This window comes from Oncorhynchus masou, chromosome 28, assembly GCF_036934945.1.
Source record: "Oncorhynchus masou masou isolate Uvic2021 chromosome 28, UVic_Omas_1.1, whole genome shotgun sequence".
Taxonomy (NCBI): Eukaryota; Metazoa; Chordata; class Actinopteri; order Salmoniformes; family Salmonidae; genus Oncorhynchus; species Oncorhynchus masou.
Window position 1 is genome coordinate 83,936,726 of NC_088239.1, and position 21,918 is coordinate 83,958,643.

The 21,918-nt window shown below is 47.3% G+C and overlaps 1 protein-coding gene across 1 annotated transcript in view; it reads left to right on the forward strand.

The window, feature by feature from the left end:
* The window catches only part of LOC135516931 (one cut domain family member 2-like), an 89,749-nt gene extending 70,392 nt beyond the window's left edge, over positions 1-19,357 (forward strand). The window contains exon 3 of the mRNA XM_064940999.1: positions 19,071-19,357. Coding sequence (XP_064797071.1) covers positions 19,071-19,357 — 287 coding nt within the window. The remainder of the gene's footprint in view (positions 1-19,070) is intronic.
* Positions 19,358-21,918: the final 2,561 nt, after the last annotated feature.

Sequence of the window (21,918 nt, forward strand, 5' to 3'; positions counted from 1 at the left end):
ATGGGTAGTGTTGGGTTGTAGCCCACAGACTGAAGACGACTGTATTGGTAGTGTTGGGTTGAAGCCTGCTGACTGAAGACTACTGTATGGGTAGTGTTGGGTTGTAGCCTGCTGACTGAAGACTACTGTATGGGTAGTGTTGGGTTGGAGCCTGCTGACTGAAGACCTGTATGGGTAGTGTTGGGTTGTAGCCTGACTGAAGACTACTGTATGGGTAGTGTTGGGTTGTAGTTGTATGGGTAGTGTTGGGTTGGAGCCTGCTGACTGAAGACTACTGTATGGGTAGTGTTGGGTTGTAGCCTGCTGACTGAAGACTACTGTATGGGTAGTGTTGGGTTGTAGCCTGCTGACTGAAGACTACTGTATGGGTAGTGTTGGGTTGTAGCCCACAGACTGAAGACTACTGTATGGGTAGTGTTGAGTTGTAGCCTGCTGACTGAAGACTACTGTATGGGTAGTGTTGGGTTGTAGCCTGCTGACTGACTGAAGACTACTGTATGGGTAGTGTTGGGTTGTAGCCCACAGACTGAAGACTACTTTATGGGTAGTGTTGTGTTGTAACCTGCTGACTGAGGACTACTGTATGGGTAGTGTTGGGTTGTAGCCTGCTGACTGAAGACTACTGTATGGGTAGTGTTGGGTTGTAGCCCACAGACTGAAGACTACTGTATGGGTAGTGTTGGGTTGTAGCCTTGACTGAAGACTACTGTATGGGTAGTGTTGGGTTGGAGCCTGCTGACTGAAGACTACTGTATGGGTAGTGTTGGGTTGTAGCCTGCTGACTGACTACTGATGGAGCCTGCTGACTGAAGACTACTGTATGGGTAGTGTTGGGTTGTAGCCCACAGACTGAAGACTACTGTATGGGTAGTGTTGGGTTGTAGCCTGCTGACTGAAGACTACTGTATGGGTAGTGTTGGGTTGTAGCCTGCTGACTGAAGACTACTGTATGGGTAGTGTTGGGTTGTAGCCTGCTGACTGAGGACTACTGTATGGGTAGTGTTGGGTTGTAGCCCACAGACTGAAGACTACTGTATGGGTAGTGTTGGGTTGTAGCCTGCTGACTGAAGACTACTGTATGGGTAGTGTTGGGTTGTAGCCTGCTGACTGAAGACTACTGTATGGGTAGTGTTGGGTTGGAGCCTGCTGACTGAAGACTACTGTATGGGTAGTGTTGGGTTGTAGCCTGCTGACTGAAGACTACTGTACTGTATGGGTAGTGTTGGGTTGGAGCCTGCTGACTGAATACTACTGTATGGGTAGTGTTGGGTTGTAGCCTGCTGACTGAAGACTACTGTATGGGTAGTGTTGGGTTGTAGCCTGCTGACTGAAGACTACTGTATGGGTAGTGTTGGGTTGTAGCCTGCTGACTGAGGACTACTGTATGGGTAGTGCTGGGTTGTTGCCCACAGACTGAAGACTACTGTATGGGTAGTTTTGAGTTGTAACCTGCTGACTGAAGACTACTGTATGGGTAGTGTTGGGTTGTAGCCTGCTGACTGAAGACTACTGTATGGGTAGTGTTGGGTTGTAGCCTGCTGACTGAAGACTACTGTATGGGTAGTGTTGGGTTGTAGCCCACAGACTGAAGACTACTGTATGGGTAGTGTTGGGTTGTAGCCCACAGACTGAATACTACTGTATGGTTAGTGTTGTGTTGTAGCCTGCTGACTGAGGACTACTGTATGGGTAGTGTTGGGTTGAAGCCCACAGACTGAAGACTACTGTATGGGTAGTGTTGCGTTGTAGCCTGCTGACTGAAGACTACTGTATGGGTAGTGTTGGGTTGTAGCCTACTGACTGAAGACTACTGTATGAGTAGTGTTGGGTTGTAGCCCACAGACTGAAGACTACTGTATGGGTAGTGTTGGGTTGTAGCCTGCTGACTGAAGACTACTGTATGGGTAGTGTTGGGTTGTAGCCCACAGACTGAAGACTACTGTATGGGTAGTGTTGGGTTGTAGCCCACAGACTGAAGACTACTGTATGGGTAGTGTTGGGTTGGAGCCTGCTGACTGAAGACTACTGTATGGGTAGTGTTGGGTTGTAGCCTGCTGACTGAAGACTACCGTATGGGTAGTGTTGGGTTGTAGCCCACAGACTGAAGACTACTGTATGGGTAGTGTTGGGTTGGAGCCTGCTGACTGAAGACTACTGTATGGGTAGTGTTGGGTTGTTGCCTGCTGACTGAAGACTACTGTATGGGTAGTGTTGGGTTGTAGCCTGCTGACTGAACTACTGATGGGTAGTGTTGGGTTGTAGCCTACAGACTGAAGACTAATGTATGGGTAGTGATGGGTTGGAGCCTCCTGACTGAATACTACTGTATGGGTATTGTTGGGTTGTAGCCTGCTGACTGAAGACTACTGTATGGGCAGTGTTGGGTTGTAGCCCACAGACTGAATACTACTGTATGGTTAGTGTTGTGTTGTAGCCTGCTGACTGAGGACTACTGTATGGGTAGTGTTGGGTTGAAGCCCACAGACTGAAGACTACTGTATGGGTAGTGTTGGTTGTTAGCCTGCTGACTGAAGACTACTGTATGGGTAGTGTTGGGTTGTAGCCTGCTGACTGAAGACTACTGTATGGGTAGTGTTGGGTTGTAGCCTGCTGACTGAAGACTACTGTATGGGTAGTGTTGGGTTGTAGCCTGCTGACTGAGGACTACTGTATGGGTAGTGCCCCACAGACTGAAGACTACTGTATGGGTAGTGTTGGGTTGTATGGGTAGCCTGCTGACTGAAGACTACTGTATGGGTAGTGTTGGGTTGTAGCCTGCTGACTGAAGACTACTGTATGGGTAGTGTTGGGTTGTTGCCTGCTGACTGAAGACTACTGTATGGTTAGTGTTGGGTTGTAGCCCACAGACTGAAGACTACTGTATGGGTAGTGTTGGGTTGTAGCCTGCTGACTGAAGACTACTGTATGGGTAGTGTTGGGTTGTAGCCTGCTGACTGAAGACTACTGTATGGGTAGTGTTGGGTTGTAGCCTGCTGACTGAAGACTACTGTATGGGTAGTGTTGGGTTGTAGCCTGCTGACTGAAGACTACTGTATGGGTAGTGTTGGGTTGTAGCCCACAGACTGAAGACTACTGTATGGGTAGTGTTGGGTTGTAGCCCACAGACTGAAGACTACTGTATGGGTAGTGTTGGGTTGTAGCCTGCTGACTGAAGACTACTGTATGGGTAGTGTTGGGTTGTAGCCTACAGACTGAAGACTACTGTATGGGTAGTGTTGGGTTGTAGCCCACAGACTGAAGACTACTGTATGGGTAGTGTTGGGTTGTAGCCCACAGACTGAATACTACTGTATGGGTAGTGTTGGGTTGTAGCCTGCTGACTGAAGACTACTGTATGGGTAGTGTTGGGTTGGAGCCTGCTGACTGAAGACTACTGTATGGGTAGTGTTGGGTTGTAGCCTGCTGACTGAAGACTACTGTATGGGTAGTGTTGGGTTGTAGCCCACAGACTGAAGACTACTGTATGGGTAGTGTTGGGTTGGAGCCTGCTGACTGAAGACTACTGTATGGGTAGTGTTGGGTTGTAGCCTGCTGACTGAAGACTACTGTATGGGTAGTGTTGGGTTGTAGCCCACAGACTGAAGACTACTGTATGGGTAGTGTTGGGTTGGAGCCTGCTGACTGAAGACTACTGTATGGGTAGTGTTGGGTTGTTGCCTGCTGACTGAAGACTACTGTATGGGTAGTGTTGGGTTGTAGCCTGCTGACTGAAGACTACTGTATGGGTAGTGTTGGGTTGTTGCCCACAGACTGAGACTTGTAGTTTTGAGGACCACTGTATGGGTAGTGCTGGGTTGTTGCCTGCTGACTGATGGGTAGTTTTGAGTTGTACTACTGTATGGGTAGTGTTGGGTTGTAGCCTGCTGACTGAAGACTACTGTATGGGTAGTGTTGGGTTGTAGCCTGCTGACTGAAGACTACTGTATGGGTAGTGTTGGGTTGTAGCCCACAGACTGAAGACTACTGTGACTGAAGACTACTGTATGGTTAGTGTTGGGTTGTAGCCCACAGACTGAAGACTACTGTATGGGTAGTGTTGGGTTGAAGCCTGCTGACTGAAGACTACTGTATGGGTAGTGTTGGGTTGTAGCCTGCTGACTGAAGACTACTGTATGGGTAGTGTTGGGTTGAAGCCCACAGACTGAAGACTACTGTATGGGTAGTGTTGGGTTGTAGCCTGCTGACTGAAGACTACTGTATGGGTAGTGTTGGGTTGTAGCCTGCTGACTGAAGACTACTGTATGGGTAGTGTTGGGTTGTAGCCCACAGACTGAAGACTACTGTATGGGTAGTGTTGTGTTGTAGCCTGCTGACTGAAGACTACTGTATGGGTAGTGTTGGGTTGTAGCCCACAGACTGAAGACTACTGTATGGGTAGTGTTGGGTTGTAGCCTGCTGACTGAAGACTACTGTATGGGTAGTGTTGGGTTGTAGCCTGCTGACTGAAGACTACTGTATGGGTAGTGTTGGGTTGTAGCCTGCCTGAAGACTACTGTATGGGTAGTGTTGGGTTGTAGCCTGACTGAAGACTACTGTATGGGTAGTGTTGGGTTGTAGCCCACAGACTGAAGACTACTGTATGGGTAGTGTTGGGTTGTACTGAAGACCTGCCTGACTGAAGACTACTGTATGGGTAGTGTTGGGTTGTAGCCTGCTGACTGAAGACTACTGTATGGGTAGTGTTGGGTTGTAGCCCACAGACTGAAGACTACTGTATGGGTAGTGTTGGGTTGGAGCCTGCAGACTGAAGACTACTGTATGGGTAGTGTTGGGTTGTAGCCTGCTGACTGAAGACTACTGTATGGGTAGTGGGTTGGGCCCTACAGACCCACAGACTGAAGACTTGTAGCCTGCTGACTGAAGACTACCGTATGGGTAGTGTTGGGTTGTAGCCCACAGACTGAAGACTACTGTATGGGTAGTGTTGCCTGCTGACTGAATACTACTGTATGGGTAGTTTGGGTTGTAGCCTGCTGACTGAAGACTACTGTATGGGTAGTGTTGGGTTGTAGCCTGCTGACTGAAGACTACTGTATGGGTAGTTTGAGTTGTAGCCTGCTGACTGAAGACTACTGTATGGGTAGTGTTGGGTTGTAGCCTACTGACTGAAGACTACTGTATGGGTAGTGTTGGGTTGTAGCCTGCTGACTGAAGACTACTGTATGGGTAGTGTTGGGTTGTAGCCCACAGACTGAAGACTACTGTATGGGTAGTGTTGGGTTGTAGCCCACAGACTGAATACTACTTTATGGGTAGTGTTGTGTTGTAGCCTGCTGACTGAGGACTACTGTATGGGTAGTGTTGGGTTGAAGCCCACAGACTGAAGACTACTGTATGGGTAGTGTTGGGTTGTAGCCTGCTGACTGAAGACTACTGTATGGGTAGTGTTGGGTTGTAGCCTGCTGACTGAAGACTACTGTATGGGTAGTGTTGGGTTGTAGCCCACAGACTGAAGACTACTGTATGGGTAGTGTTGGGTTGTAGCCTGCTGACTGAAGACTACTGTATGGGTAGTGTTGGGTTGTAGCCCACAGACTGAAGACTACTGTATGGGTAGTGTTGGGTTGTTGCCTGCTAACTGAATACTACTGTATGGGTATTGTTTTGTTGTAGCCTGCTGACTGACTACTGACTGAAGACTACTGTATGGGTAGTGTTGGGTTGTAGCCTGCTGACTGAAGACTACTGTATGGGTAGTGTTGTGTTGTAGCCTGCTGACTGAAGACTACTGTATGGGTAGTGTTGGGTTGTAGCCTGCTGACTGAAGACTACTGTATGGGTAGTGTTGGGTTGGAGCCTGCTGACTGAAGACTACTGTATGGGTAGTGTTGGGTTGTAGCCTGCTGACTGAAGACTACCGTATGGGTAGTGTTGGGTTGTAGCCCACAGACTGAAGACTACTGTATGGGTAGTGTTGGGTTGGAGCCTGCTGACTGAAGACTACTGTATGGGTAGTGTTGGGTTGTAGCCTGCTGACTGAAGACTACTGTATGGGTAGTGTTGGGTTGTAGCCTGCTGACTGAGACTACTGATGGGTAGTGTTGGGTTGTAGCCTGCTGACTGAAGACTACTGGGTAGTGTTGGGTTGTAGCCTGCTGACTGAAGACTACTGTATGGGTAGTGTTGGGTTGTTGCCTGCTGACTGAAGACTACTGTATGGGTAGTGTTGGGTTGTAGCCTGCTGACTGAAGACTACTGTATGGGTAGTGTTGGGTTGTAGCCTGCTGACTGAAGACTACTGTATGGGTAGTGTTGGGTTGTAGCCCACAGACTGAAGACTACTGTATGGGTAGTGTTGGGTTGGAGCCTGCTGACTGAAGACTACTGTATGGGTAGTGTTGGGTTGTAGCCCACAGACTGAAGACGACTGTATGGGTAGTGTTGGGTTGAAGCCTGCTGACTGACGACTACTGTATGGGTAGTGTTGGGTTGTAGCCTGCTGACTGAAGACTACTGTATGGGTAGTGTTGGGTTGTAGCCTGCTGACTGAAGACTACTGTATGGGTAGTGTTGGGTTGTAGCCCACAGACTGAAGACTACTGTATGGGTAGTGTTGGGTTGTAGCCTGCTGACTGAAGACTACTGTATGGGTAGTGTTGGGTTGTAGCCTGCTGACTGAAGACTACTGTATGGGTAGTGTTGGGTTGTAGCCCACAGACTGAAGACTACTGTATGGGTAGTGTTGGGTTGTAGCCTGCTGACTGAAGACTACTGTATGGGTAGTGTTGGGTTGTAGCCCACAGACTGAAGACTACTGTATGGGTCGTGTTGGTTTGTAGCCTGCTGACTGAAGACTACTGTATGGGTAGTGTTGGGTTGTAGCCTGCTGACTGAAGACTACTGTATGGGTAGTGTTGGGTTGTAGCCCACAGACTGAAGACTACTGTATGGGTAGTGTTGGGTTGTAGCCTGCTGACTGAGGACTACTGTATGGGTAGTGTTGGGTTGAAGCCCACAGACTGAAGACTACTGTATGGGTAGTGTTGGGTTGTAGCCTGCTGACTGACTGTAGGGTAGTGTTGGGTTGTACTGCTGACTGGGTAGTGTTGGGTTGTAGTGTTGGGTTGTTGTGTTGTAGCCTGCTGACTGAAGACTACCGTATGGGTAGTGTTGGGTTGTAGCCCACAGACTGAAGACTACTGTATGGGTAGTGTTGGGTTGGAGCCTGCTGACTGAAGACTACTGTATGGGTAGTGTTGGGTTGTAGCCTGCTGACTGAAGACTACTGTATGGGTAGTGTTGGGTTGTAGCCTACTGACTGAAGACTACTGTATGGGTAGTGTTGGGTTGGAGCCTGCTGACTGAATACTACTGTATGGGTAGTGTTGGGTTGTAGCCTGCTGACTGAAGACTACTGTATGGGTAGTGTTGGGTTGTAGCCTGCTGACTGAGGACCACTGTATGGGTAGTGCTGGGTTGTTGCCCACACACTGAAGACTACTGTATGGGTAGTTTTGTATGGGTAGTGTTGGGTTGTAGCCTGCTGACTGAAGACTACTGTATGGGTAGTGTTGGGTTGTAGCCTGCTGACTGAAGACTACTGTATGGGTAGTGTTGGGTTGTAGCCCACAGACTGAATACTACTGTATGGGTAGTGTTGGGTTGTAGCCTGCTGACTGAAGACTACTGTATGGGTAGTGTTGGTTGTAGCCTGCTGACTGAGCTACTGTATGGGTAGTGTTGGGTTGAAGACTGAAGACTACTGTATGGGTAGTGTTGGGTTGTAGCCTGCTGACTGAAGACTACTGTATGGGTAGTGTTGGGTTGTAGCCTGCTGACTGAAGACTACTGTATGGGTAGTGTTGGGTTGTAGCCCACAGACTGAAGACTACTGTATGGGTAGTGTTGGGTTGTAGCCTGCTGACTGAAGACTACTGTATGGGTAGTGTTGGGTTGTAGCCCACAGACTGAAGACTACTGTATGGGTAGTGTTGGGTTGTAGCCCACTGAGACTGAAGACTACTGTATGGGTAGTGTTGGGTTGTAGCCTGCTGACTGAAGACTACTGTATGGGTAGTGTTGGGTTGTAGCCTGCAGACTGAAGACTACTGTATGGGTAGTGTTGGGTTGTAGCCTGCTGACTGATGGGTAGACTACTGTATGGGTAGTGTTGGGTTGTAGCCTGCTGACTGAAGACTACTGTATGGGTAGTGTTGGGTTGTAGCCTGCTGACTGAAGACTACTGTATGGGTAGTGTTGGGTTGTAGCCTGCTTGTATGGGTAGTGCTGGGTTGTAGCCTGCTGACTGAAGACTACCGTATGGGTAGTGTTGGGTTGTAGCCCACAGACTGAAGACTACTGTATGGGTAGTGTTGGGTTGTAGCCTGCTGACTGAAGACTACTGTATGGGTAGTGTTGGGTTGTAGCCTGCTGACTGAAGACTACTGTATGGGTAGTGTTGGGTTGTAGCCTGCTGACTGAAGACTACTGTATGGTTAGTGTTGGGTTGTAGCCTGCTGACTGAGGACTACTGTATGGGTAGTGTTGGGTTGTAGCCCACTGACTGCCTGCTGACTGAATACTACTGTATGGGTACCTGCTGACTGAAGACTACTGTATGGGTAGTGTTGGGTTGTAGCCTGCTGACTGAAGACTACTGTATGGGTAGTGTTGGGTTGTAGCCTGCTGACTGAAGACTACTGTATGGGTAGTGTTGGGTTGTAGCCCTGACAGACTGAAGACTACTGTATGGGTAGTGTTGGGTTGGAGCCTGCTGACTGAAGACTACTGTATGGGTAGTGTTGGGTTGTAGCCCACAGACTGAAGACTACTGTATGGGTGGTGTTGGGTTGGAGCCTGCTGACTGAAGACTACTGTATGGGTAGTGTTGGGTTGTAGCCTGCTGACTGAAGACTACTGTATGGGTAGTGTTGGGTTGTAGCCTGCTGACTGACTACTGTATGGGTAGTGTTGGGTTGTAGCCCACAGACTGAAGACTACTGTATGGGTAGTGTTGGGTTGTAGCCTGCTGACTGAAGACTACTGTATGGGTAGTGTTGGGTTGTAGCCTGCTGACTGAAGACTACTGTATGGGTAGTGCTGGGTTGTTGGGTTGTAGCCTGCTGACTGAAGACTACTGTATGGGTAGTGTTGTAACCTGCTGACTGAAGACTACTGTATGGGTAGTGTTGGGTTGTAGACTGACTGACTACTGTATGGGTAGTGTTGGGTTGTAGCCTGCTGACTGAAGACTACTGTATGGGTAGTGTTGGGTTGTAGCCCACAGACTGAAGACTACTGTATGGGTAGTGTTGGGTTGTAGCCCACAGACTGACTACTGTAAGACTACTGAGGACTACTGGGGTAGTGTTGGGTTGAAGCCTGACTGAAGACTACTGTAGCCTGCTGACTGAAGACTACTGTATGGGTAGTGTTGGGTTGTAGCCTGACTGACTGAAGACTACTGTATGATGTAGTGTTGGGTTGTAGCCCACAGACTGAAGACTACTGTATGGGTAGTGTTGGGTTGTAGCCTGCTGACTGAAGACTACTGTATGGGTAGTGTTGGGTTGTAGCCCACAGACTGAAGACTACTGTATGGGTAGTGTTGGGTTGTAGCCCACAGACTGAAGACTACTGTATGGGTAGTGTTGGGTTGTAGCCTGCTGACTGAAGACTACTGTATGGGTAGTGTTGGGTTGTAGCCTGCTGACTGAAGACTACTGTATGGGTAGTGTTGGGTTGTAGCCCACAGACTGAAGACTACTGTATGGGTAGTGTTGGGTTGGAGCCTTGACTGAAGCTACTGTATGGGTAGACCTGAAAGACTACTGTATGGGTAGTGTTGGGTTGTAGCCTGACTGACTGAAGACTACTGTATGGGTAGTGTTGGGTTGTAGCCTGCTGACTGAAGACTACTGTATGGGTAGTGTTGGGTTGCTGACTGCCTGTATGGGTAGTGTTGGGTTGTAGCCTGACTGAAGACTACTGTATGGGTAGTGTTGGGTTGTAGCCTGCTGACTGAAGACTACTGTATGGGTAGTGTTGGGTTGGAGCCTGCTGACTGAAGACTACCGTATGGGTAGTGTTGGGTTGTAGCCCACAGACTGAAGACTACTGTATGGGTAGTGTTGGGTTGTAGCCTGCTGACTGAAGACTACTGTATGGGTAGTGTTGGGTTGTTGCCTGCTACTGACTGAACAGACTGAAGACTACTGTATGGGTAGTGTTGGGTTGTAGCCTGGGGTTGTAGCCTGCTGACTGAAGACTACTGTATGGGTAGTGTTGGGTTGTAGCCTGCTGACTGAAGACTACTGTATGGGTAGTGTTGGGTTGTAGCCTGCTGACTGAAGACTACTGTATGGGTAGTGTTGGGTTGTAGCCTGCTGACTGAAGACTACTGTATGGGTAGTGTTGGGTTGTAGCCTGCTGACTGAAGACTACTGTATGGGTAGTGTTGGGTTGTAGCCTGCTGACTGAAGACTACTGTATGGGTAGTGTTGGGTTGTAGCCTGCTGACTGAAGACTACTGTATGGGTAGTGTTGGGTTGTAGCCTGCTGACTGAAGACTACTGTATGGGTAGTGTTGGGTTGTAGCCTACAGACTGAAGACTACTGTATGGGTAGTGTTGGGTTGTAGCCTGCTGACTGAATACTACTGTATGGGTAGTGTTGGGTTGTAGCCTGCTGACTGAAGACTACTGTATGGGTAGTGTTGGGTTGTTTTAGCCCACAGACTGAAGACTACTGTAGCCTGCTGATGAAGACTACTGTATGGGTAGTGTTGGGTTGTAGCCTGCTGACTGAGGACTACTGTATGGGTAGTGTTGGGTTGTAGCCCACACTGAAGACTACTGTATGGGTAGTGTTGGGTTGTAGCCTGCTGACTGAAGACTACTGTATGGGTAGTGTTGGGTTGTAGCCTGCTGACTGAAGACTACTCTATGGGTAGTGTTGGGTTGTAGCCCACAGACTGAAGACTACTGTATGGGTAGTGTTTGGTTGGAGCCTGCTGACTGAGGACTACTGTATGGGTAGTGCTGGGTTGTTGCACACAGACTGAAGACTACTGTATGGGTAGTGTTGAGTTGTAACCTGCTGACTGAAGACTACTGTATGGGTAGTGTTGGGTTGTATGGGTAGTGTTGAGTTGTAACCTGCTGACTGAAGACTACTGTATGGGTAGTGTTGGGTTGTAGCCTGCTGACTGAAGACTACTGTATGGGTAGTGTTGGGTTGTAGCCCACAGACTGAAGACTACTGTATGGGTAGTGTTGGGTTGGAGCCTGCTGACTGAAGACTACTGTATGGATAGTGTTGGGTTGTAACTGCTGACCCACAGACTGAAGACCACTGTATGGGTAGTGTTGGGTTGTAGCCTGCTGACTGAAGACTACTGTATGAGCAGTGTTGGGTTGTAGCCTGCTGACTGAAGACTACTGTATGGGTAGTGTTGGGTTGTAGCCCACAGACTGAAGACTTCTGTATGGGTAGTGTTGGGTTGTAGCCCACAGACTGAATACTACTTTATGGGTAGTGTTGTGTTGTAGCCTGCTGACTGAGGACTACTGTATGGGTAGTGTTGGGTTGTAGCCCACAGACTGAAGACTACTGTATGGGTAGTGTTGGGTTGGAGCCTGCTGACTGAAGACTACTGTATGGGTAGTGTTGGGTTGTAGCCTGCTGACTGAAGACTACCGTATGGGTAGTGTTGGGTTGTAGCCCACAGACTGAAGACTACTGTATGGGTAGTGTTGGGTTGTAGCCTGCTGACTGAAGACTACTGTATGGGTAGTGTTGGGTTGTAGCCTGCTGACTGAAGACTACCGTATGGGTAGTGTTGGGTTGTAGCCCACAGACTGAAGACTACTGTATGGGTAGTGTTGGGTTGGAGCCTGCTGACTGAATACTACTGTATGGGTAGTGTTGGGTTGTAGCCTGCTGACTGAAGACTACTGTATGGGTAGTGTTGGGTTGTAGCCTGCACACTGAAGACTACTGTATGGGTAGTGCTGGGTTGTAGCCCACACACTGAAGACTACTGTATGGGTAGTGTTGGTTGTAACCTGCTGACTGAAGACTACAGTATAGGTAGTGTTGGGTTGTAGCCTGCTGACTGAAGACTACTGTATGGGTAGTGTTGGGTTGTAGCCTGCTGACTGAAGACTACTGTATGGGTAGTGTTGGGTTGTAGCCTGCTGACTGAAGACTACCGTATGGGTAGTGTTGGGTTGTAGCCCACAGACTGAAGACTAATGTATGGGTAGTGTTGGGTTGTAGCCTCCTGACTGAATACTACTGTATGGGTATTGTTGGGTTGTAGCCTGCTGACTGAGGACCACTGTATGGGTAGTGCTGGGTTGTTGCCCACACACTGAAGACTACTGTATGGGTAGTTTTGAGTTGTAACCTGCTGACTGAAGACTACTGTATGGGTAGTGTTGGGTTGTTGGACTGAAGACTACTGTATGCCTGCTGACCCACAGACTGAAGACTACTGTATGGGTAGTGTTGGGTTGTAGCCTGCTGACTGAAGACTACTGTATGGGTAGTGTTGGGTTGTAGCCCACAGACTGAAGACTACTGTATGGGTAGTGTTGTGTTGTAGCCTGACTGAAGACTACTGTATGGGTAGTGTTGGGTTGTAGCCCCACAGACTGAAGACTACTGTATGGGTAGTGTTGGGTTGTAGCCTGCAGACTGAAGACTACTGTATGGGTAGTGTTGGGTTGTAAACCCACAGACTGAAGACTACTGTATGGGTAGTGTTGGGTTGTAGCCTGCTGACTGAAGACTACTGTATGAAAAGTGTTGGGTTGTAGCCTGCTGACTGACTGTATGGGTAGTGTTGGGTTGTAGCCTGCTGAGTGTTGGGTTGTAGCCTGACTGAAGACTACTGTATGGGTAGTGTTGGGTTGTAGCCTGCTGACTGAAGACTACTGTATGGGTAGTGTTGGGTTGTAGCCCACAGACTGAAGACTACTGTATGGGTAGTGTTGGGTTGAAGCCTGCTGACTGAAGACTACTGGGTTGTAGCCTGCTGACTGAAGACTACTGTATGGGTAGTGTTGGGTTGTAGCCTGCTGACTGAAGACTACTGTATGGGTAGTGTTGGGTTGTAGCCTGCTGACTGAAGACTACTGTATGGGTAGTGCTGAAGACTGAAGACTACTGTATGGGTAGTGTTGGGTTGTTGCCTGCTGACTGAAGACTACTGTATGGGTAGTGTTGGGTTGTAGCCTGCAGACTGAAGACTACTGTATGGGTAGTGTTGGGTTGTAGCCCACAGACTGAAGACTACTGTATGGGTAGTGTTGGGTTGTAGCCTGCTGACTGAAGACTACTGTATGGGTAGTGTTGGGTTGTAGCCTGCTGACTGAAGACTACTGTATGGGTAGTGTTGGGTTGTAGCCCACAGACTGAAGACTAATGTATGGGTAGTGTTGGGTTGGAGCCTCCTGACTGAATACTACTGTATGGGTATTGTTGGGTTGTAGCCTGCTGACTGAGGACCACTGTATGGGTAGTGCTGGGTTGTTGCCCACACACTGAAGACTACTGTATGGGTAGTTTTGAGTTGTAACCTGCTGACTGAAGACTACTGTATGGGTAGTGTTGGGTTGTAGACTGCTGACTAAAGACTACTGTATGGGCAGTGTTGGGTTGTAGCCTGCTGACCGAAGACTACTACATGGGTAGTGTTGGGTTGTAAACCCACAGACTGAAGACTACTGCATGGGTAGTGTTGGGTTGTAGCCCACAGACTGAATACTACTGTATGGGTAGTGTTGTGTTGTAGCCTGCTGACTGAAGACTACTGTATGGGTAGTGTTGGGTTGAAGCCTACTGACTGAAGACTACTGTATGAGTAGTGTTGGGTTGTAGCCCACAGACTGAAGACTACTGTATGGGTAGTGTTGGGTTGTAGCCTGCTGACTGAAGACTACTGTATGGGTAGTGTTGGGTTGTAGCCCACAGACTGAAGACTACTGTATGGGTAGTGTTGGGTTGTAACCTGCTGACTGAAGACTACTGTATGGGTAGTGTTGGGTTGTAGCCCTACAGACTGAAGACTACTGTATGGGTAGTGTTGGGTTGTAGCCTGCTGACTGAAGACTACTGTATGGGTAGTGTTGGGTTGTAGCCCACAGACTGAAGACTACTGTATGGGTAGTGTTGGGTTGTAGCCTGCTGACTGAAGACTACTGTATGGGTAGTGTTGGGTTGTAGCCTGCACAGACTGAAGACTACTGTATGGGTAGTGTGTTGGGTTGTAGCCTGCTGACTGAAGACTACTGTATGGTTAGTAGCCTGTTGACTGAAGACTTGTAGCCCACAGACTGAAGACTAATGTATGGGTAGTGATGGGTTGGAGCCTCCTGACTGAATACTACTGTATGGGTATTGTTGGGTTGTAGCCTGCTGACTGAGGACCACTGTATGGGTAGTGCTGGGTTGTTGCCCACACACTGAAGACTACTGTATGGGTAGTTTTGAGTTGTAACCTGCTGACTGAAGACTACTGTATGGGTAGTGTTGGGTTGTAGCCCACAGACTGAAGACTACTGTATGGGTAGTGTTGGGTTGTAGCCTGCTGACTGAAGACTACTGTATGGGTAGTGTTGGGTTGTAGCCCACAGACTGAAGACTACTGTATGGGTAGTGTTGGGTTGAAGCCTGCAGACTGAAGATTACTGTATGGGTAGTGTTGGGTTGTAGCCTGCTGACTGAAGACTACTGTATGGGTAGTGTTGGGTTGTGGGTTGGAGCCTGACTGACTGAAGACTACTGTATGGGTAGTGTTGGGTTGTAGCCCACAGACTGAAGACTACTGTATGGGTAGTGTTGTGTTGTAGCCTGCTGACTGAAGACTACTGTATGGGTAGTGTTGGGTTGTAGCCCACAGACTGAAGACTACTGTATGGGTAGTGTTGGGTTGTAGCCTGCTGACTGAAGACTACTGTATGGGTAGTGTTGGGTTGTAGCCTGCTGACTGAAGACTACTGTATGGGTAGTGTTGGGTTGTAGCCTGCTGACTGAAGACTACTGTATGGGTAGTGTTGGGTTGTAGCCCACTGACTGAAGACTACTGTATGGGTAGTGTTGGGTTGTAGCCTGCTGACTGAAGACTACTGTATGGGTAGTGTTGGGTTGTAGCCCACAGACTGAAGACTACTGTATGGGTAGTGTTGGGTTGTAGCCTGCTGACTGAAGACTACTGTATGGGTAGTGTTGGGTTGTAGCCTGCTGACTGAAGACTACTGTATGGGTAGTGTTGGGTTGTAGCCCACAGACTGAAGACTACTGTATGGGTAGTGTTGTGTTGTAGCCTGCTGACTGAGGACTACTGTATGGGTAGTGTTGGGTTGAAGCCCACAGACTGAAGACTACTGTATGGGTAGTGTTGTGTTGTAGCCTGCTGACTGAGGACTACTGTATGGGTAGTGTTGGGTTGTAGCCTGCTGACTGAAGACTACTGTATGGGTAGTGTTGGGTTGGAGCCTGCTGACTGAGACTACTGTATGGGTAGTAATGTATGGGTGAGTACTGATGGGTAGTGTTGTGTTGTAGCCTCCTGACTGAAGACTACTGTATGGGTAGTGTTGCGTTGTAGCCTGCTGACTGAAGACTACTGTATGGGTAGTGTTGGGTTGTAGCCCACTGACTGAAGACTACTGTATGGGTAGTGTTGGGTTGTAGCCTGCTGACTGAAGACTACTGTATGGGTAGTGCTGGGTTGTAGCCTGCTGACTGAAGACTACTGTATGGGTAGTGTTGGGTTGTAGCCTGCTGACTGAAGACTACTCTATGGGTAGTGTTGGGTTGTACTGAACCCACAGACTGCTGAAGACTACTGTATGGGTAGTGTTGGGTTGTAGCCCACTGAGACTGAATACTACTGTATGGGTAGTGTTGTGTTGTAGCCTGCTGACTGAAGACTACTGTATGGGTAGTGTTGGGTTGTAGCCCACAGACTGAAGACTACTGTATGGGTAGTGTTGGGTTGTAGCCTGCTGACTGAAGACTACTGTATGGGTAGTGTTGGGTTGTAGCCTACTGAAGACTACTGTATGGGTAGTGTTGGGTTGTAGCCTGCAGACTAGACTGTATGGGCTGTTGGGTTGTAGCCTGACTGAAGACTACTTATGGGTAGTGTTGGGTTGTAGCCCACAGACTGAAGACTACTGTATGGGTAGTGTTGGGTTGTAGCCTGCTGACTGAAGACTACTGTATGGGTAGTGTTGGGTTGTAGCCCACAGACTGAAGACTACTGTATGGGTAGTGTTGGGTTGTAGCCCAAAGACTGAATACTACTTTATGGGTAGTGTTGTGTTGTAGCCTGCAGACTGAAGACTACTGTATGGGTAGTGTTGGGTTGTAGCCCACAGACTGAAGACTACTGTATGGGTAGTGTTGGGTTGTAGCCCACAGACTGAAGACTACTGTATGGGTACTGTAGTGTTGGGTTGTAGCCCGGACTGAAACTACTGTATGTTGTGTAAGCCCACAGACTGAAGACTACTGTATGGGTAGTGTTGGGTTGTTTCCCACAGACTGAAGACTACTGTATGGGTAGTGTTGGGTTGTAAACACACAGACTGAATACTACTATATGGGTAGTGTTGGGTTGTAGCCTGCTGACTGAAGACTACTGTATGGGTAGTGTTGGGTTGGAGCCTGCTGACTGAAGACTACTGTATGGGTGGTGTTGGGTTGTAGCCTGCTGACTGAAGACTACCGTATGGGTAGTGTTGGGTTGTAGCCCACAGACTGAAGACTACTGTATGGGTAGTGTTGGGTTGTAGCCCACAGACTGAAGACTACTGTATGGGTAGTGTTGGGTTGTAGCCTGCTGACTGAAGACTATTGTATGGGTAGTGTTGGGTTGTAAACCCACAGACTGAAGACGACTGTATGGGTAGTGTTGGGTTGTTCCCTGCTGACTGAAGACTACTCTATGGGTAGTGTTGGGTTGTAGCCTGCTGACTGAGGACCACTGTGAGTTTAGAGTGGCTTTTCCACAATACATCTTGCAACCCAAACAAATGGTTGATCTGAAAGTGTCTGGACACATGGTAGAATGAGGTAAAATATGTTGTTGTTGGTGTGTACTACAACATTTAAAGGGGATTTTGACTTCAGATTTAATAATGATAGAAATCTACGATTTATTTTGACTCTGCCGGTTTTACGTCAATAATCATGTTGCTATTTATTGCACATACAGTGAAAGAAAGTATTCAGATCCCTTGAGTATTCCCACATTTTATTACGTTACAACCTTATTCTAAAATGGATTAAATCATTTTTTTCCCCACAACACCCCATGATGACAAAGCAAATAAAAAACATTTACATAAGTATTCAGACCCAGTACTCAGTATTTTGTTGAAGCACCTTTGGCAGCGATTACAGCCTCGAGTCTTCTTGGGTATGACGCTACTATCTTGGCACACCTGTATTTGGGGAGTTTCTCCTATTCTCCTCTGCAGATCCTCTCAAGCTCTGTCAGGTTGGATGGGGAGCGTCACTGCACAGCTATTTTGAGGTCTCTCCAGAGATATTCGATCAGATTCAAGTCTGGGCTCTGGCTGGGCCACTCAAGGACATTCATAGACTTGTCCTGAAGCCACTCCTGCATTGTCTTGGATGTGTGTTTAGGGTCGTTGTCCTGTTGGAAGGTGAACCTTCACCCCAGTCTGAGGTCCCGAGTGCTCTGGAGCAGGTTTTAATCAAGGAACTCTCTGTACTTTGCTCTGTAGATCTTTCCCTCGACCCTGACTAGCCTCCCAGTCCCTGCCGCTGAAAAACTTCCCCACAGCATGATGCTGCAACCACCATGCTTCACCGTAGAGATGGTGCCAGGTTTTCTCCAGACGTGACGCTTTGCATTCAGGACAAAGAGTTCTTGTTTCTCATGGTCTGAAAGTCCTTTAGGTGCCTTTTGGCAAGCGGCTGTCATGTGCCTTTTACTGAGGAGTGGCTTTTGTCTGGCCACTCTACCATAAAGGCCTGATTGGTGGAGTGCTGCAGAGATGGTTGTCCTTCTGGAAGGTTCTCCAGTCTCCACAGAGGAACTCTGGAGCTCTATCAGAGTGACCATCGGTTCTTGGTCACATCCCTGACCAAGGCCCTTCTTCCCCGATTGCTCAGTTTGGACCGGGCGGACAGCTCTAGGAAGACTCTTGGTGCTCCCAAATTTCTTCCATTTAAGAATGATGGAGGCCACTGTGTTCTTGGAGACCTACAATGCTGCAGACATATTTTGGTACCCTTCCCCAGATCTGTGCCTCGACACAATCCTGTCTCAGAGCTCTACGGATAATTCCTTCGACCTCATGGCTTGGTTTTTCCTCTGACATGCACTGTCAATTGTGGGACCTTATATAGACAGGTGTATGGCTTTCCAAATCATGTCTAATCAATTGAATTTAGCACAGGTGGACTCCAATCAAGTTGTAGAAACATCGCAAGGATGATCAATGGAAACAGGATGCACCTGTGCTCAATTTAGTGTCTCATAGCAAAGGGTCTGAATACTTATCTAAATAAGGTGTTTCTGTTTTTTAAATAAATGTGCAAAAATTCTAAAAACCAGTTTTCTCTCTGTCATTATGGGGTATTGTGATGTAATTATGGGGTATTGTGATGTCATTATGGGGTATTGTGATGTCATCATGGGGTATTGTGATGTCATCATGGGGTATTGTGTGTAGATTGATATGAACAAAAATGCATAAGGCTGTAATGTAACAAATTGTGGAAAAAGTCAAAGGGTCTGAATACTTTTCGAATGCACTGTAGAAATGCTTGACTTGCATGAATCAAATTATATAAGCATGCAGAAAACATTAACAAGACCCACACACACACACACACACACACACACACTAGTCATATAGGATCTGTTATAAGTTTATAAGACTCTTATACGTTTACTGAGACTTACTTAAGACAGGTACACTTGTTTGTTCTACCTCACCCAAGATCACATCTTCATCTCTCTCTCTCTCTGTAGGATCATTCCTATGTATGACTACTAACATATTCTCTCTCTTCTTCCCGTCTCTCTATGTTTTGTCTTCCCTTCCCTCCCTTCCCTCCTAAAGCGTGCAAAAGAAAAGAACAAGACCCAAGCAAGGAAAGGAACAATACACCAAAGAAATCCCGGCTGGTTTTTACTGACCTGCAGCGTCGCACCCTGCTGGCCATCTTCAAGGAGAACAAGCGTCCGTCCAAAGAGATGCAGATGACCATCTCTCAGCAGCTGGGACTGGAACTCACCACCGTCAGCAACTTCTTCATGAACGCCCGCAGGCGCAGCCTGGACAAATGGATGGACGAGGGGAGTCCGGGAGGAGCCTCCACAGCCTCCAGCTCTTGTACCAAAGTGTGATGGATAGGGGGGTGGGGTGGGTGGGGGGGGGGATTTAGGGTTGGGGTTCGGGGACGGTTAGGTGAGGGTTGGGGTTGATGGGTGGGGTGAGGGGCTGAGGGGGGAGGGGGCACTTCGCAGCACCACTGAGAAAACCAAAACGTTTTACATTTTGCTTTTTGAGGATGAGTTACAAAAGGAAAGGGGTTGTTTACTGGCTGATTTAGCAAAAAATAAATCAGATCCATTTATAAAACATTGATGAAGCACTATAGAGTAATATAGAGTAATCCCACCCCCCCCCCCCCCTTGCACACTGCCTGAATAATACCACCAATCCAAACTAATTAATGACTAAAGTCTATCTATAGCTTTATTATAATGACACACAGTTAATCTGCTCTATTCTAGTTTTTTTTATGTCACTCAAAACATTAGCCCATAAAAACCAAAGACCAAACCAAAGACCAATAATATGCTAACATATATATTATGTAAATTATCTATATGTAATATTGGATTGAAACCACAGGGCTAGCTAACCCACCAAAGACAGAACGTCCTAGCCATCTCCCGGTAAAGGACTTCTTTGAGATCGTCATATAGAATACTTATATTAAGAAAAAATCATAATAATTGCCTCCAAATACCTAGTATTATCTCCAATGATGGAGACAAGTTCTGATATGTTTTGGATGAATGTTGTTGACACAAGTCAAGGTAAACAAAATGCCAAAAAGAGAAAAGACTGACTATATACAGGTATTGATCTTACCCATGTCAATGGAATAATAATTAGTTTAATATCCATGTTTAGCCAGCTTTACAATTTAGTTGTGCAATCCTTTCCCCAGGAACTGAGAACAGAGGGCAGAGAAATCCTGTATGGATGTGGTCTACCTCTAGTTAGCCTGCTATTTCCCTGGGGGTTTTCCCCCCAGAAAGCCCGGTTGGAAGTTCCCGGAGTCAGGAGGGAATTAAGCAGCAAATCCAAAAACGCTCTATCCATGATTTCTGGGAAAACCTGATAATTTTGAGAAAGTAGCCCTAGTGTGATTTCATAACTTGAGAACAGACCAATAGACAGCAAGTAGAGAGAGGCATGATGTTATAGAGGATGACTGAGACATCATCAACATCATCAGAGAATCTTCTGAGGGGAGAGGGAGGTTTAGGACTTAGAGACATTTCCACTGCCAGCTACTGGCAAGTATGCAAGCACAACACATAACCAACACACACACACACACATGACCGACACACACACATGACCGACACACACACACACACACACACACACACACACACACACACACACACACACACACACACACACACACACACACTCTCCCTCAACATATGTAGTGGTCTGTGACGTATGTGAGCACAATCTTGAAGCACATATTCTTTGCAATAGAACTGGAGCTGCAGCTCAATGCAGAATGTTCTTCACAAATTAGAAAACTCAGGATGCCATTTCTAAACAGAGGCTGAAGAACACTGACTACTACTACTAATACTACTAATACAACAACAGCTACAACTACTACTATACGACAACAACTACTACAACGACTACTAATACTACAACTACTACTAATACTACAATGACTACTAATACTACAATGACTACTAATACTACAACTACTACAACAACTACTACTAATACTACAACTACTACAACTACACAACCCACTCTTGCACACAAGCAGTATAGTACAATACTCTCTATAGTATAATCACAACAAACCACACATGTCCAAATAAACACTAAGTAGGACAGTAGGCCACAACCATGAGGAGCCATTTCCCCTGTTTCCTAACTTTGTATTATAGAAGCTTTCTGGTAAGACTAAAGTTATTATTCAACCCTGGCATACCATGGTTTATCTCAACATAGTAACCATCAATTCTATTTTAATGACACTATCAATCAACTCCTCTAACCTCCACTAGTCTCCACTAGTCTCCACTAACCTCCACTAGTCTTCACTAACATCCACTAGTCTCCACTAACCTCTACTAGTCTCCACTAAGCACCACTAGTCTCCACTAGTCTCCACTAGTCTTCACTAATATCCACTTGTCTCCACTAACATTTACTAGCCTCTACTAACATCTACCCAGCACTAGTCTCTACTAGCCTCTACTAGACTCTACTAGCCTCTACTAGTCTCCACTAGTCTCCACTAACCTTCACTTATCTCCACTAGTCTCCACTAACCTCTACTAGTCTCCACTAGTCTCCACTGGACTCTACTAGTCTCCACTAACCTCTACTAGTCTCCACTAGTCTCCACTAACCTCTACTAGTCTCCACTAGTCTCCACTAACCTCCACTAACCTCTACTAGCCTCCACTAACCTCTACTAGTGTCCACTAATCTCTACTAGTCTTCACTAACCTCTACTAGTCTCCACTAGTCTCCACTAACCTCTACTAGTCTCCACTAGTCTCCCCTGGACTCTACTAGTCTCCACTAGTCTCCACTAACCTCAACTAGTCTCCACTAACCTCTACTAGTCTCCACTAACCTCTACTAGTCTCCACAGGACTCTACTAGTCTCCACTAACCTCTACTA